General features: G+C 40.4%; 1 protein-coding gene across 1 annotated transcript in view; it reads right to left on the reverse strand.

The window, feature by feature from the left end:
* Positions 1-13333, reverse strand: part of TUBGCP4 (tubulin gamma complex associated protein 4) — a 50698-nt gene that overhangs the window by 37051 nt on the left and 314 nt on the right. The window contains exon 2 of the mRNA XM_054716296.1: positions 9372-9500. Within this exon, the coding sequence (XP_054572271.1) occupies positions 9372-9500 (129 nt within the window). The remainder of the gene's footprint in view (positions 1-9371; positions 9501-13333) is intronic.

Raw genomic sequence — 13333 nt, forward strand, 5'->3', positions numbered from 1 at the left:
GATTGCTTTGGGTAGTATGGACATTTTAATGATGTTAATTCTACCAATCCATTAACAGGGTATGTTCTTCCATTTGTTTATGTCTTCCTCTATATCTTTTTTCAATGTTCTGTAGTTTTCCGGGTACAGGTCTTTTACCTCCTTAGTTAAGTTTATTCCTAGGTATCTTAAATTTTTTGTTGCAATGGTAAATGGGATTGTTTTTTTCATTTATCTTTCTGTGAGTTCATTATAGGTATATAAAAAAGCCATAGATTTCTGGGTGTTGATTTTGTATCCTGCTATATTGCCAAATTCATTTATTAAGTCTAGTAGTTTTTAGATGGAGTCTTTGGGGTTTTCTATATACCAGTGATGGTGAACCTATGACACGCGTGTCAGCACTGACACGCGTAGCCATTTCTGATGACACGTGGCCACTGAGGCGGCCGCATGCCGAGGATGAAACATTTGCGAAATAATGTTTTATCCTCAAAGTGACACACTACCCGAGTTATGCTCAGTTTTTTGGCGAAGTTTGACACACCAAGCTCAAAAGGTTGCCCATCACTGCTATATACAATATCATGTCATCTATGAATAAGAACAGTTTTACTTCTTCTTTTCCAAATTGGGTGCCTTTTATTTCTTCTTCTTGTCTGATCGCTATGGTTAACATTTCCAGTACTATATCGAACAGGAGTGGTGAAAGTGGGCATCCTTGTCTAGTTCCTGTCCTTAGGGGAAATGGGTTTAGTTTTTGCCCGCTGAGTATGATGTTGGTTTAGGTTTGTCATATAAGGCTTTTATTATGTTGAGGTATGATCCTTCTATTCCCACTCTGCTGAGAGTTTTTATCAAGAAAGGGTGTTGGCGCCCCGCCAGCAGGCGAGGGGATCCCAAGGCAGGTGCTGGGCATGGAGGCCATGGGGGCATAGGCTACCAAGGAGACAAAACTGAACCTCACGTCACCCTGCTTGGCCCCGGAGGATGGCTGGTTAGCCAGAGACGGGTAAGATTCCTCAAGGAAGGAACAACCTAAGACAGGCACAGTCGCAGAGGGGCCATCAGGAGAGAATTTGGGGATCAACAGAGGTGGGGCACAGACCCTCACCCCCCCAACATTGCAGGGGCCTGAACCCTAGCCCCTTCTGAGGGAGGTCTCCTGCCCCCATGGCTGCTTCATGCTTCCCATGCCCAGCTCAGATCAGGACCCACGTGACCAACAGAGACTTGGCTGACAGCAGCTGCCCTCTCACTCCAACAAGAATTGTTTGAGTTGTCTTGTACCCATGGTGTGGGGAAGTGGGTTTACGATATCTAAATCCAGCCTACCACTAGGAATGCTCAGGACCTACTCAAGAAGGCAAATAATCCCTTCCACCAACATTTACAGGGTAAAATAAGATTGTTGTTAGAGTAATAAATTTGACAGTAAAATAATAGTCAAGTTTTCAGGCAAATTTAAATTGGCTAGTTGAAACAAGCGAATATTCTAGAAAAATTAATTGTACTGGACAAAAAGGTGTTCCTAAAGTGTTAACTAAAATTTTTATTGGTACTTCATCTCATGATAATATTGTGCACCATGTAATGAACCTAAAACAGTAATATTATAGTGCAAAAAATTAAAATTTAAAAGCCATCAAGACTACATTATAAAATTTTCAAAAGCCTCCTAACATTTAAATCAAAAAAGGAGGGGATAGTAGAGGAATATCATGTAAGGAAAAATATCCTGTAAGTAAATTACAGCTAGAAAATTAATACTTTAGAAAATTAATTGTAAGGCTAAAAGCAAGACAACCGTGAAAAACACACAAGGTGACAAAACAAGCCAGAGGAAAATCATTTGGGCAAAAAATGAAATAGGATCCCAAGTCAAATTTATAGAAAAAATTCCTTTATTAAATTTTGGTCGAGAATATGTTTGTATATTTTCAGAAAACAACTCCGAGACCATGTGGATTCCAGCAACAGAGAGGAATCGACAGGACTACTCCAGCCATGAAGACAGAAGAGAAGCAGTCCAGAGACAGAAGACGCTGATGTGGCCTTCCCATACTAGCAGTTAGCAGTTGTGCATCACTGCAGGTTGCCCAGGACCAAACCAGAGAGAGTCGGACCTGCATTACCACCATTTGTTGTCCACCATCCAGAACTGTAATGTCAGTGCTGACATGTACACATAAGGAACTGTTGGACATTGAAATTGGGTCTCAAAAGAACTGTTGGCCCAGAAAGAAACTCACTACAGACTGATTCATTTGCCTGTCACCATAACCATTATTGCTTGTCTCATTTTCGGTTCTTGTAAGTAAATTTCTAATAGCACATGATCTCACTCATCTAGGGGAAATAATGAACAACATAGACTGATGAACAAGAACAGACCCAGAAACAAGGAGGCATGGATCAGACTGTCGGGCCTCGGAGGGTAGGGGAGGGTGGGGGTAAAGGGGAGAGATCAACCAAAGGACTTGTGTGCAAGCATATGAGCCTAACCAGCGGTTAAGGACAACAGGGGGGTGGGGGCATGTGTGGGAGGGATATGGGATGGGAATGGGGGGATGAGGACAAATATGTGATACCTTAATCAATAAAGAAATTTAAAAAAAAAGGGTGTTGGCTTTTGTCAAATGCTTTTTCTGCATCGATTGATATAATTATGTGATCTTTGTCTCTCAATTTGTTTATGCGATGTATCACATTTACTGATTTGCGAATATTGTACCATCCTTGCATCCCTGGAAGAAATCCCACTTGATCATGGTGTATGATCTTTCTAATGTAATGCTGGATCCAATTTGCTAGAATTTTGTTGATTTTAGCATTTATGTTCATCAAGGATATTGGCCTGTAGTTCTCTTTTTTGTGGTGTCTTTATCTTGTTTTGGGATTAGGGTAATGCTGGCTTCATAGAAATAGCTTGGAAGTGTGCTTTCCTCTCGAATTTTTTGGAATAGTCTGAGGAGGATAGGTTTTAGTTCTTTGAATGCTTGGTAGAACTCCCCTGTAAAGCTGTCCAGACCAGGGCTTTTGTTTGCTGGAAGATTTTTGATTACTGTTTCAATTGCTTTGGTAATATTGGCCTATTAAGATTTTTTTATTCTTCCTGATTGAGTTTTGGAAGCTTGTATATTTCTAAGAGTATGTCCATTTTGTTTAGGTTGTCCAGTTTGTTGGAATAGAGTATTTTTTCATAATCATTTGTATTTCTGTGGGAATGGTTGTTACTTCACCTCTCTCATTTCTGATTTTGTTTATTTGGGTTCTCTCTCTTTGCTTCTTGGTGAGCCTGGCTAGAGGTTCATCAATTTTGTTTATCCCTTCAAAGAACCAGCTCTTGGTTTTATTGATCTTTTGTATTGTTTGTTTGTTTTTTGGTCTCTTTGTTGTTTATTTCCACTCTGATCTTTATTATTTCCTTCCTTCTGCTTACTTTGGGCTTTTCTTGTTGCTCTCTAATTGTTTTGAGTTATAGAGTTAGATAATTACCATTTTTTCTTGTGTGTGTGGGTTTTTTTAAGGTAGGTCTGTAGAGCTACGAATTTCCCTCTCAAGATTGCTTTCGCTGTGTCCCACAGATTTTGGATTGTTGTGTTTTCACTGTCATTTGTTGCCAGGATGCTTTTTATTTCTTCTTTGATCTCTTTGGCAACCCAATCATTATTTAATAGCATGTTATTTAGCTTCCAAGTGTTTGATTTTTTTTCATTGTTTTTATTGTAGTTGATTTCTAATTTTATGACATTGTGGTCTGAGAAGATGCTTGCTATGATTTCTATCTTCTTGAATTTGAAGAGACTTTGCCTGTGTTCCAATATGTGGTCTATATTTGAAAATATCCCATGTGCAATTGAGAAGAATGTATATTCTGCAGCTTTGGGGTGAAATGTTCTGAAGATGTCAATCAAGTCCATCTAATCATGTGAGTCATTTAGGATTGATGTTTCTTTGCTGATTTCTCTTTTGAGGACTTATCCAGTGGTGTCAATGGGGTATTAAAGTCCCCTACTATGACTGCATTGCTGTTGATCTCTCCCTTGATATCTTTCAGATTTTTTTTTTATGTATTTGGGTGCTCCTGCATTGGGTGCATATATGTTTACCAGAGTTATATCCTCTTGTTGAATTGCTCCCTTTAGTATTATGAAGTGGCCTTCCTTATCTCTTGTTATGGCCTTCACTTTGAGGTCTAATTTGTCAGATATAAGTATTGCTACCCCAGTATTTTTTCATTTCCATTCGCCTAAAAATTTTTTTTCTATCCCTTCACTATCAGTCTATGTGAGTCCTTTGTTCTGAGGTGGGTCTCTTGTAGACAGCAGATATATGGGTCATGTTTTCTTATCCATTCAGCTACCCTCTGTCTTTTGATTGGAGCATTTAATTCAATTACATTTAAGGTTATTATTGATAGGTACTTGTTTGTTGCCATTTTTATTCTTTATGCCCGTGTTCCTTCTTCCCTTTCTATTTCTTCTTTTTATAGCAGTCCCTTTAGCATTTCTTGCATTGATGGTTTGGTGGTAATAAACTCCCTTAGCCCTTTTTTGTCTGTGAAGCTCCTGATTACACCTTAAATTTTGAATGATAGCCTTGCTGGGTATAGTATGCTTGGATTCAGTCCCTTGCTTTGCATCACTTTGTATATTTCATTCTATCCCCTTCTGGTCTGATGTGTTTCTGTTGAGAAATCAGTTGATAGTCTGATGGGGGATCCCTTGTAGGTAACTTTCTGTCTCTCTCTGGCAGCCATTAAGATTCTTACTTTGTCGTTGGTGCTTGCCACTTTAATTATGATGTGTCTTGGTGTCAATCTTTTTGGGTTCATCTTGTTTGGGACTCTGAGCTTCTTGGACTTGTGTGAGTTTTTTCTTCCCAATATCAGGGTAGTTTTCTGTCATTATTTCTTACAGGTTTTCTATTCCTTGCTCAGTTTCCTCTCCTTCTGCTACTGCTATTATGCGGATGTTGTTTTGTTTCCTGTTGTCCTAAAGCTCCCTTAGGCTCTCCTCCTGTTTTTTAAAGTTTTTTTTTTCCCCAGTTGCTGCTCTGCTTGTGTGTTTTTTCCTCCTTGTCTTCTAGCTCACTGATGCTGTCCTCAGCTTCTTCTAATCTACTGTTGATGCTTTCTTCTGAGTTCTTTATTGCAGCAATGTCATTCTTCATTTCTTTTTGGTTCTTCTTCATTTCCTCTTGATTTTTACACATGTTGTTGAAGTTGTCTTCCATCCTTTTCAGTGTCCTTATGACCATTGCTCTGAATTCTTTCTCTGACAAATTGCTTGCCTCCATTTCATTTACTTCCTTTTCCGGTGATTCCTCCTTTTCCTTCATTGTGGGGGTTATTTCTTTGTCTCTGCATTTTCACTCCTTTCAGGGTGTCTGACTATGTGGCTCATTCTCTACCACGTTGACCAAAAGGCACAAAATACAACTTGACAAGACATGACACAGAGGGAACAAAACACGAATGTATTCACGACACCAATAACCCCAAATAAAGGTGACCACCAGAGAAAAGAGAATTAGAGAGAATAGAGCACAAAAATGATATTGAGAAAAGGAAAAAAGGTAAGAAAAAAAAGGAAATGAAGGAAAAAGGGGAAAGAAAGAAAGAGAAAAGAAAAAAGAAGGGAAAAAATACATCTATATGCATATGGGGAGAAAACTCCACAAAACCAACAACTAAACCAAAAAATGCAAAGAACAAACCCCCAGAAAAAAAAAGAAAAAAAAGGAGGGTAGCTGAATCTGAAGGGGCAGAGCTTATTTCCAGAATATAAGATAAAGAAATTGAATGAATGGGGGAATGGTCATGATTCAGTATAGAAGAGGTAGGAAGAAAATGAGTTCATAAGAAGAAAAGTAAAAAAGAAAGTAATCAATTTAAAAAAATAATTTAAAAATATAATAGTAATTAAAAATATGTTCAAAAATGTATAAAAATTTATTTAAAAATTTTCCACCTTTCTTTAATCTATCTATCTATATATTCATCTATTTTTGAAAAAGGAGAATAGAGTAAGCAGCAGATAGGTCTGAGTTTGGTGAGTGAAACTAATGAAGCTATTAGTAGAAGATAACAAGCGAGGAGAGGAAAAAGCATAAAATAAGAAACAAAAAAAAACTAACAAATGATCAAACAAGCAACAACAAGGAAAAAAACTGGCTAGTGAAGAAAGAGAAAAGAGAAGGGTGCATGAACTTGGAGCAGGGGAGAGAAAATTAGATATGAGCAAGCCAATAGAGACTACTGTAATAGTAATGCATCAATAAAGCCGATGAAGAAGATCAATTTTTAGCAAGGAGTAAAATGAAAGGAGAGAGAAAAACTAAAGCAGGAACAGGAGAAGAGAAACAGGATGAAAAAAGAGTGAAGTTAGGAAGAAATGGTTTGCATAAAGGAAAAATGAGATATAGTAATGATAAAAAATAAAATATAGAATGTAGAACACTAATCCAAAAATCAAAACAAAGATAATAATAGTAATAAAAAATAAAGAAAAAAATTTTAGTTTCTTAAGTAAAAGTTAAAAAAAAAAGCGAAGTAGTGAAGTTCGTTTGCTTCATCTGAGTATTTAATGTCCCATGGGGGCTGGTCTAAGATCCGTTTCCATTGTTCTATCTGCCAGGTCACAGCTTCCTGCTAGTCAGCACCGTGTTAAAGCTCCCAGCGATCCACAGCTCCTCTGTGTCAGATGCCACAACCTTGGTGACAGCCAGGAGGGACCACTTTACCTGCTTTCAGTTTATATTTACACAGGCGTCTATTACTGACACCGCCTTTAGGTGGCCATGTTTCTGTATTAGTTTCCGGGACCAAATGGCCCCTCAACCTCAAGGGCTCCCTGGGGGTATTTCAAATCTTCCTTTCGCTGCCCGAGCTCAAGGCTGGGTGTGGCTGCTAGGAGGGGCCTGGTCTCCAGGAGAAAAATGTCTGTTCAGGGTTGGAGGGATCGGACTGTCCCAGAGCTGGCCTCTGTATCACCTTTCCCTATTTTTTCCCCAGCTTCCACAAAACCACCTTCCCCTGCACCGCAGCCACGGCGAGTGTTTGTAATTGAAAGATCCTGGGTGTAGTGAGTAAAAGTAAGAATATAAAGACAGAGCAATTGCACTGTCGTGTGTTTCTCTCCTCCCAGCACTGCATGGCTGGTGCAGAACTTCAGGCTGCCTTCCTGGGCACAGCCTCCCACGGCTGTGGGCTTAGGTCTAGAGTCCCCCACTGCCAGCAGCCCTGTGTACACCGTTCCACAGTTGAGTGCTACTCTTGTCCCTAAGGGACGAGGTGTTGGTTCAGTGCAGTCCAGGCTGTGTGAGTTTCTCCCTCCAGCCCAGGTCCCCGATCCCACCAGTTTCCCAGCTAGCTCTGACCTTTCTGTCCACGGATTGCCTCTCCAGCTGGGTTTACTTGGCCAATTCCAGGTGGATGTTATTCAATTCAGCTGTTTCTCCTATCTGCTCCGTGAGAGGTGCCAGACACATCCATCTATTCGGCCAGCATTTTGTCTCCCCCTGGACAAACTTTTTAGGAGCCAAGGCCAGGGAGGCTGGAGTCTCGGTGTTCATGGGTTCGCAGCCATGGCAGCTGGTCCCTGGCCAGTGTGGCTGTAGGGCCCCAGGTGGTGTTTGAGGTCTCCCCAGGTATTGGTTAATTCTTATATATGCCCTGACCCCTGGGATCGAACTCACAACCCTGGTATATCAGGACGACACTGTAAGCTACTGAGCTACACAGCCAGGGTGAGCACACTTTCCCTTTCTTTCTTCTCTCTTTTTTTTTTTTGTTAATCCTCACCGAGGGTATTTTTCTTCGGGAGAGTGGAAGACAGAGAGAAACATCGATATGAGAGAAACACATCAATTGGTTGCCTCCTGCATAAGTCCCAACCAGAGCCAGAGCCAGGGAGGAGCCCACAACCCAAGTACCTGCCCTTGACCAGAATTGAACCCTGGACCCTTGGGTCTGCAGGCCGATGCTTTATCCACTGAGCCAAATCACCTAGGGCCACACTTTCCCCTTCTACGAAGACTGAAGACACCAAAGATGTCTTGGCAGGGTAGAGTGGAACCGCCCAGAGCAATGACCACTGAGGAGCAGAGCTGTCTAGCCACAGAGGGGCCAGGCCCAGGGCTGTTCTTATAGCTGTGTGACTCTCACAGCTGTGCTGTATCACAATTGAGCTGTATTGCACTGAATAACATTTCCTTCTTCACCACACCCCAAATTGGGGATTCTTGTTGGCACTGAATTGATGCCAACCACCATCAGTTGACCCAATTTATATAATAGAGCCAGAGGGTATTGACTATGTTATTTCAGAAAAGCATCCTTCTACTTCCTTTGTAGAAGTCCCCACCTTTCCCCTCAACCAGAATCACTCTTTCAACTGGAAAATAGTCATCACTGAATCAGTCACACAATTTGGCAGTCATATATGTATTTCAGAAAGGAAGGGAGAGGGAGAGATAAAAACATCGATGAGAATCAGCTGCCTCCTCCATGCCCCCTACTGGGGATCGAGCCCACAACTTGGACTTGTGTCCTGACCGGGAATCAAACCATGAACTCCTGGTTTATAGGTCGATTCTCAACCACTGAGCCACAGCAGTCAGGCGATTTGGCAGTCTTTTTACTTACCATTGACAAGAATTACAGATTGTTAAAAATAAAGAGAACTTTAAAATATCTCTTTCAAAAAATTTGAGTGCCTACTATATACCAGATATTTCCCATGAATTACCTTGTTTAATCTTCACAACCCTATGAGATACTTACTATCTATTACCCTCATTCTATAGATAAGGAAACAGGGTCTTAGTTACTGAGCATTAGGTTACTGCTGAGCAGTCTATGGCCAGTGAATGATGGTGTGGGCACAAAACCTTGACCTCTACATTGTATTGATTTTCAATTAATTCATAAAATGGATACTATTTATTAAGTACTTACTATGTGCCAAACACCTTCTTTGGTTAAACTCTTATTTACAAATTTAAAAAATGAAGCTGAAAGACTTTAGTTGCTTGCCTCAACATGACTAAGATAGTTAGAAGCAGAGTGTCAAAGGAATTTGAAATAATACTTCATGTTTTCACCTCTGGAATTGGAACTCTGGTCCAGCTCAAAATAATTTAATTCAGGTCTTCTAAAACTCAGGCAAAACATATGTGCTCTTAACACCAATCTGCCTAATTAATCCCTGTGTATATTTCCCCCTTGTGTAAGGTACAGTCCCCTGGCCTTCACTTGAGTAATTCCAGTGATGATAAATTTATAACTTATTATGACTTATTTCACATGAATTACCAGTGGATTCACTGAAAGCTTAACATAGCTCCCGCCCCCTGGAGGTGTACATTCCCTGAGAACAGGAACCTACCTGTTGTTGCACATGGCCTGTGTACTGTTCAATGAACTCAGTGAAGCGAATATAGTCTGTGCCCAGCCGGCAGAGTCGATTCAGGACACTTGTTTCACTGGGATGGAGAAACGGGAAGTCCTGTGACACCTGTGGGAGAGGAAGCAGGCTGAATACACTGATGCTTGTGATTCATTGCATGCCAGTCTTTGAGGTGCTTCAAATGCTCCGTATCATTTAGTGTTTCCTTTCTCAAGGTGCCCATTTAAGAACATATGTGCTCTTATAGCTGTGTTAAGTTCTGGATAACAAAAGTATTTCCAAACCACTACAAAGGTGCTGTTTCCCACCCCGACCTAATAAATTCTTTACTTGAATAAGTGGTAACACATGGTAAAGAATTCAAACATGAATTCAAAAAAGAACACAAAATGGTGTACATTAAAAATAAGTCAACCTCCCCTCAGAGGTAGTTACTATACCTGTTTCTTATGCAATATTTCAGGTATGGTCTTTAAAGATAGGAGTTTTTTACTTGGTTGCAACAAAGTTGTCTTTAGCAAAGTGTTTAGCAAACTCCAGGGGTTTCTCAAACATTCTTAGGATTCAGAAATTCTCTATAAAATTTTAAATCATGTTTTCATTTCAATAAAAATGTAAATAAATGTAGTATACTATAAACTGTAAAAGCAACTTTATAACTGGGCATATACATTTAGTATACATGTTTTTATTTTTAATTTAAATGGTAGCCCAGTATGCTATATAAGGTTACACAGCAGTTCAAGTAGAAAAAAGTAGTGGGAAAATGTATTCATTCAACCCATATTTTCAAAATAAATTGTGGCAAAATATACATAAAAGTGACAATTTTAGCATTTTTAAGTGTACAGTCTTGGCATTAAGTGCATTCACATTGTTGTGCAACCATCATCACCATCCATCCATCTCCAGAACATTTTCATTTTCCCAAATTGATACTCTGTACCCATGTACAAAGACTCCCCATTCTCCCATCCCACAGCTCCAGGCAACCACCCTTCTATTTCCTGTCTCTATGAATTTGACTACTCTAAGTGCCTCTAATAAGTGGAATCATACGATATTTGTGCTTTGTGACTGACTTATTTCACTTAGTAGTGTCTCCAAGTTTCATCCATACAGTAGTATGTGTCAGAATTTCTTTCCTTTTTAAGACTGAAAAATATTCGTGTGTGTATGTGTGTGTGTCTGTCTGTATGTGTGTGTCTGTCTGTATGTGTGTGTATATATACATATATATACACACATATACATACATACACACATACATATACACACATATACACACATATACACACATACATACATGTATACTAGAGGCCCAGTGCACAAAATTTGTGCACTGGGAGAGGGGGGGTGTCCCTCAGCCCAGCCTGCACCCTCTCCAATCTGGGACCCCTCGAGGGCAGTCTAACATCCCTCTCACAATCCGGGACTGCTGGCTCCCAACTGCTCGCCTGCCTGCCAGCCTGATCACCCCCTAACCACTCCCCTGCCAGCCTGATGGACACCTAACTGCTCCCCTGCTGGCCCAATTGCCCCCAACTGCCCTCCCCTGCTGGCCTGGTCACCCCCAACTGCCCTCCCCTGCCGGCCATCTTGTGGCAGCCATCTTTGGCCACATGGGGGTGGCCATTTTGTGTGATGGTGTGAGGGTCAATTTGCATATCACCTCTTTATTATATAGGATATATACACACCACATTTTGTTTATCTGTTCATGGACACCTGAGCAGCTTCTACCCTTTGGCTATTCTGAATAATACTGCTATGAACATGGGTATACAAATATCTGTTCAAGTCCCTGCTTTCAGAAATAAAATTATTACATGTAAATAATATGTACCAAGCACACAGCGAGTACTCAATACATATAAGCAATTTTTTATTATTATTAGGACAGCTCTACCTAGTTATCAAGTGATACTCCCATTAAAATTGGCATTTTGAGCAGTGATTTTTGGCACAGTTTTAGAAAAGTTGAAGGTCTAGTATTCTAAAATAGCAAACAATACCAAAACAGTTATTGATACCTTTTGGTACAACCCAGTAATATTTACAGACATTCTTTACATTAGAATAGCCAGATCTGTAGCAAAGTCATTCAAACTCAATGTTGGCAATTTAGTTTCAGCAAAACAACAGTATATGTCACATTATATCAGTGGTTCCCAATGAGGGCACTTTTGCCTCCCAAGGGACATTTGGTAATGGCTGGAGCTATGTTTAGTTGTCATAACTCAGGGGGTATTTCTGGCCTCTAGTGAGCAGAGACCATGTATGCTGCTAAACATGTCACAATGCAAAGGACAGCTCCCACAACCAAGAATTATACAGTCCAAAATGTCAATAATGCCAATGTTAACTTCAATTATCAATTTGTTAGTTTTTGTTTACTTTGTAAAAAATATTTGGTTAAAAGAACAATATGCTTGAGTTTGTATTTAGCTTAACATGTATATATGTTCAATAGTACAATAAGATGATTTTCATCTATAGTGGGCATTTCCGACTATTTTTCCCTTTATTCAAATGTGAAAATTATTGTTCTGCAGAAAGTATATAATATTTGCTGGTTTTGGTGGCCTTTTCTTGCACAAGTATCTGAACACCTACTCTGAGGCAGAAACTGTGCTAGATACTCCTGGTACATCTCTGAAGACCACGGTGGTCTTTGCCCTCATGGGCAATCTATGAGAGAGAAAGACTGGAAAGTCCTATAAGGGAAATAATCAAGTTCCTGGAATAGAGAAGAAGGGCATATGGGAGGATACTTAAAGAGATGGTCAGAAAAGTTTTTCTGAGGAGGTGACTTTAAAGCTGAGACCTTCAAGAGGAAAATATATGATTGAGACTTTTTTATAAGAAAAGAAGGCAGCTATCTTTCCTATACTGTTATCTTTTTACTTCAGATCATAAAGCACCCACAAATACTCCTGTACATGTCCCTCCTATATGCTTGGTGTTGTGCTAGTTTTACAAGGGAAAATAAATAATAACAAGAGGAACTGCTGTGATTTATAGGTTTTATAGACAAGAATGTTTATTTTTCTGCTCCTCCCCAGCCTATACTGCCAGTTCTTATAGGAATAGGCATGGCTGTCATCAAACAAAGCTAAATACAAATCTTGCTAATACCAGGACTAGCCACCATGAAATTCTGAGCTTCAGTTTGCTCATTTGTCAACTGGAGCTAACAATACCTAGTTACTAACTTATTGAGAGGGTGAGATAACATTACTGGAAGCAGAAGTAGACAAGAGTAGTTGAGATACTGGAGCCAGACAGGCCTGGGTTCAAGACCAGGCTTGCTAATTACTAGCTGCGTGACACAGGGAGTTAATCTGTGATATGAAGATGGGTGGTTAAGATTAAATTAGATAATGCATATTAAATTAGATAATAGCCTTTCCTCCTCATACATTCCTGGTTACACGAAGGCCTCCTTCCAAATTCTCCTAGTGCTGAATTTCCTGAGAAAGGGGTTTTGACAGAAACACATTCATTTTTTCTTTCAACAAAACTGGCTGAACCCTTGTTGTATGTTAAACGCTATGTAAAAAAACAGAAAACCAAAAAAAACACAAAACGTTATGTAGTTGGTCTAGCTTTCAAAATTTAAAAGGGTGTAAGCGTGAAATGCGAGAAAATGCCTCCCCCACTTTTACATCCAGTTCCCCAGAAACTCTCGCTCAAATCTCAACTTTAGGCCGATTGGAGTCTCTCTCTCCCTTCCCCAAGGCGGGGCCGGGCAGGGCCGGCCTCGGTTCCCCAGCCCAGGCCCAGCTCTCTGACCCCGCGTCCGTCCCACGTTGGCCCTCGGAGCACGGCCCTCCAGGCTCCCGCCCAGGGACACGCCCCCGCCCCAAGGCCCCGCCCTCGGTCCCTAAACTCCTCCCCTTGCACTGGCTCAGGTTCCCGCGCTCCGAGCCGGACGGTAC

This window comes from Eptesicus fuscus, chromosome 5 (genome assembly GCF_027574615.1).
Source record: "Eptesicus fuscus isolate TK198812 chromosome 5, DD_ASM_mEF_20220401, whole genome shotgun sequence".
NCBI classification, from domain to species: Eukaryota; Metazoa; Chordata; class Mammalia; order Chiroptera; family Vespertilionidae; genus Eptesicus; species Eptesicus fuscus.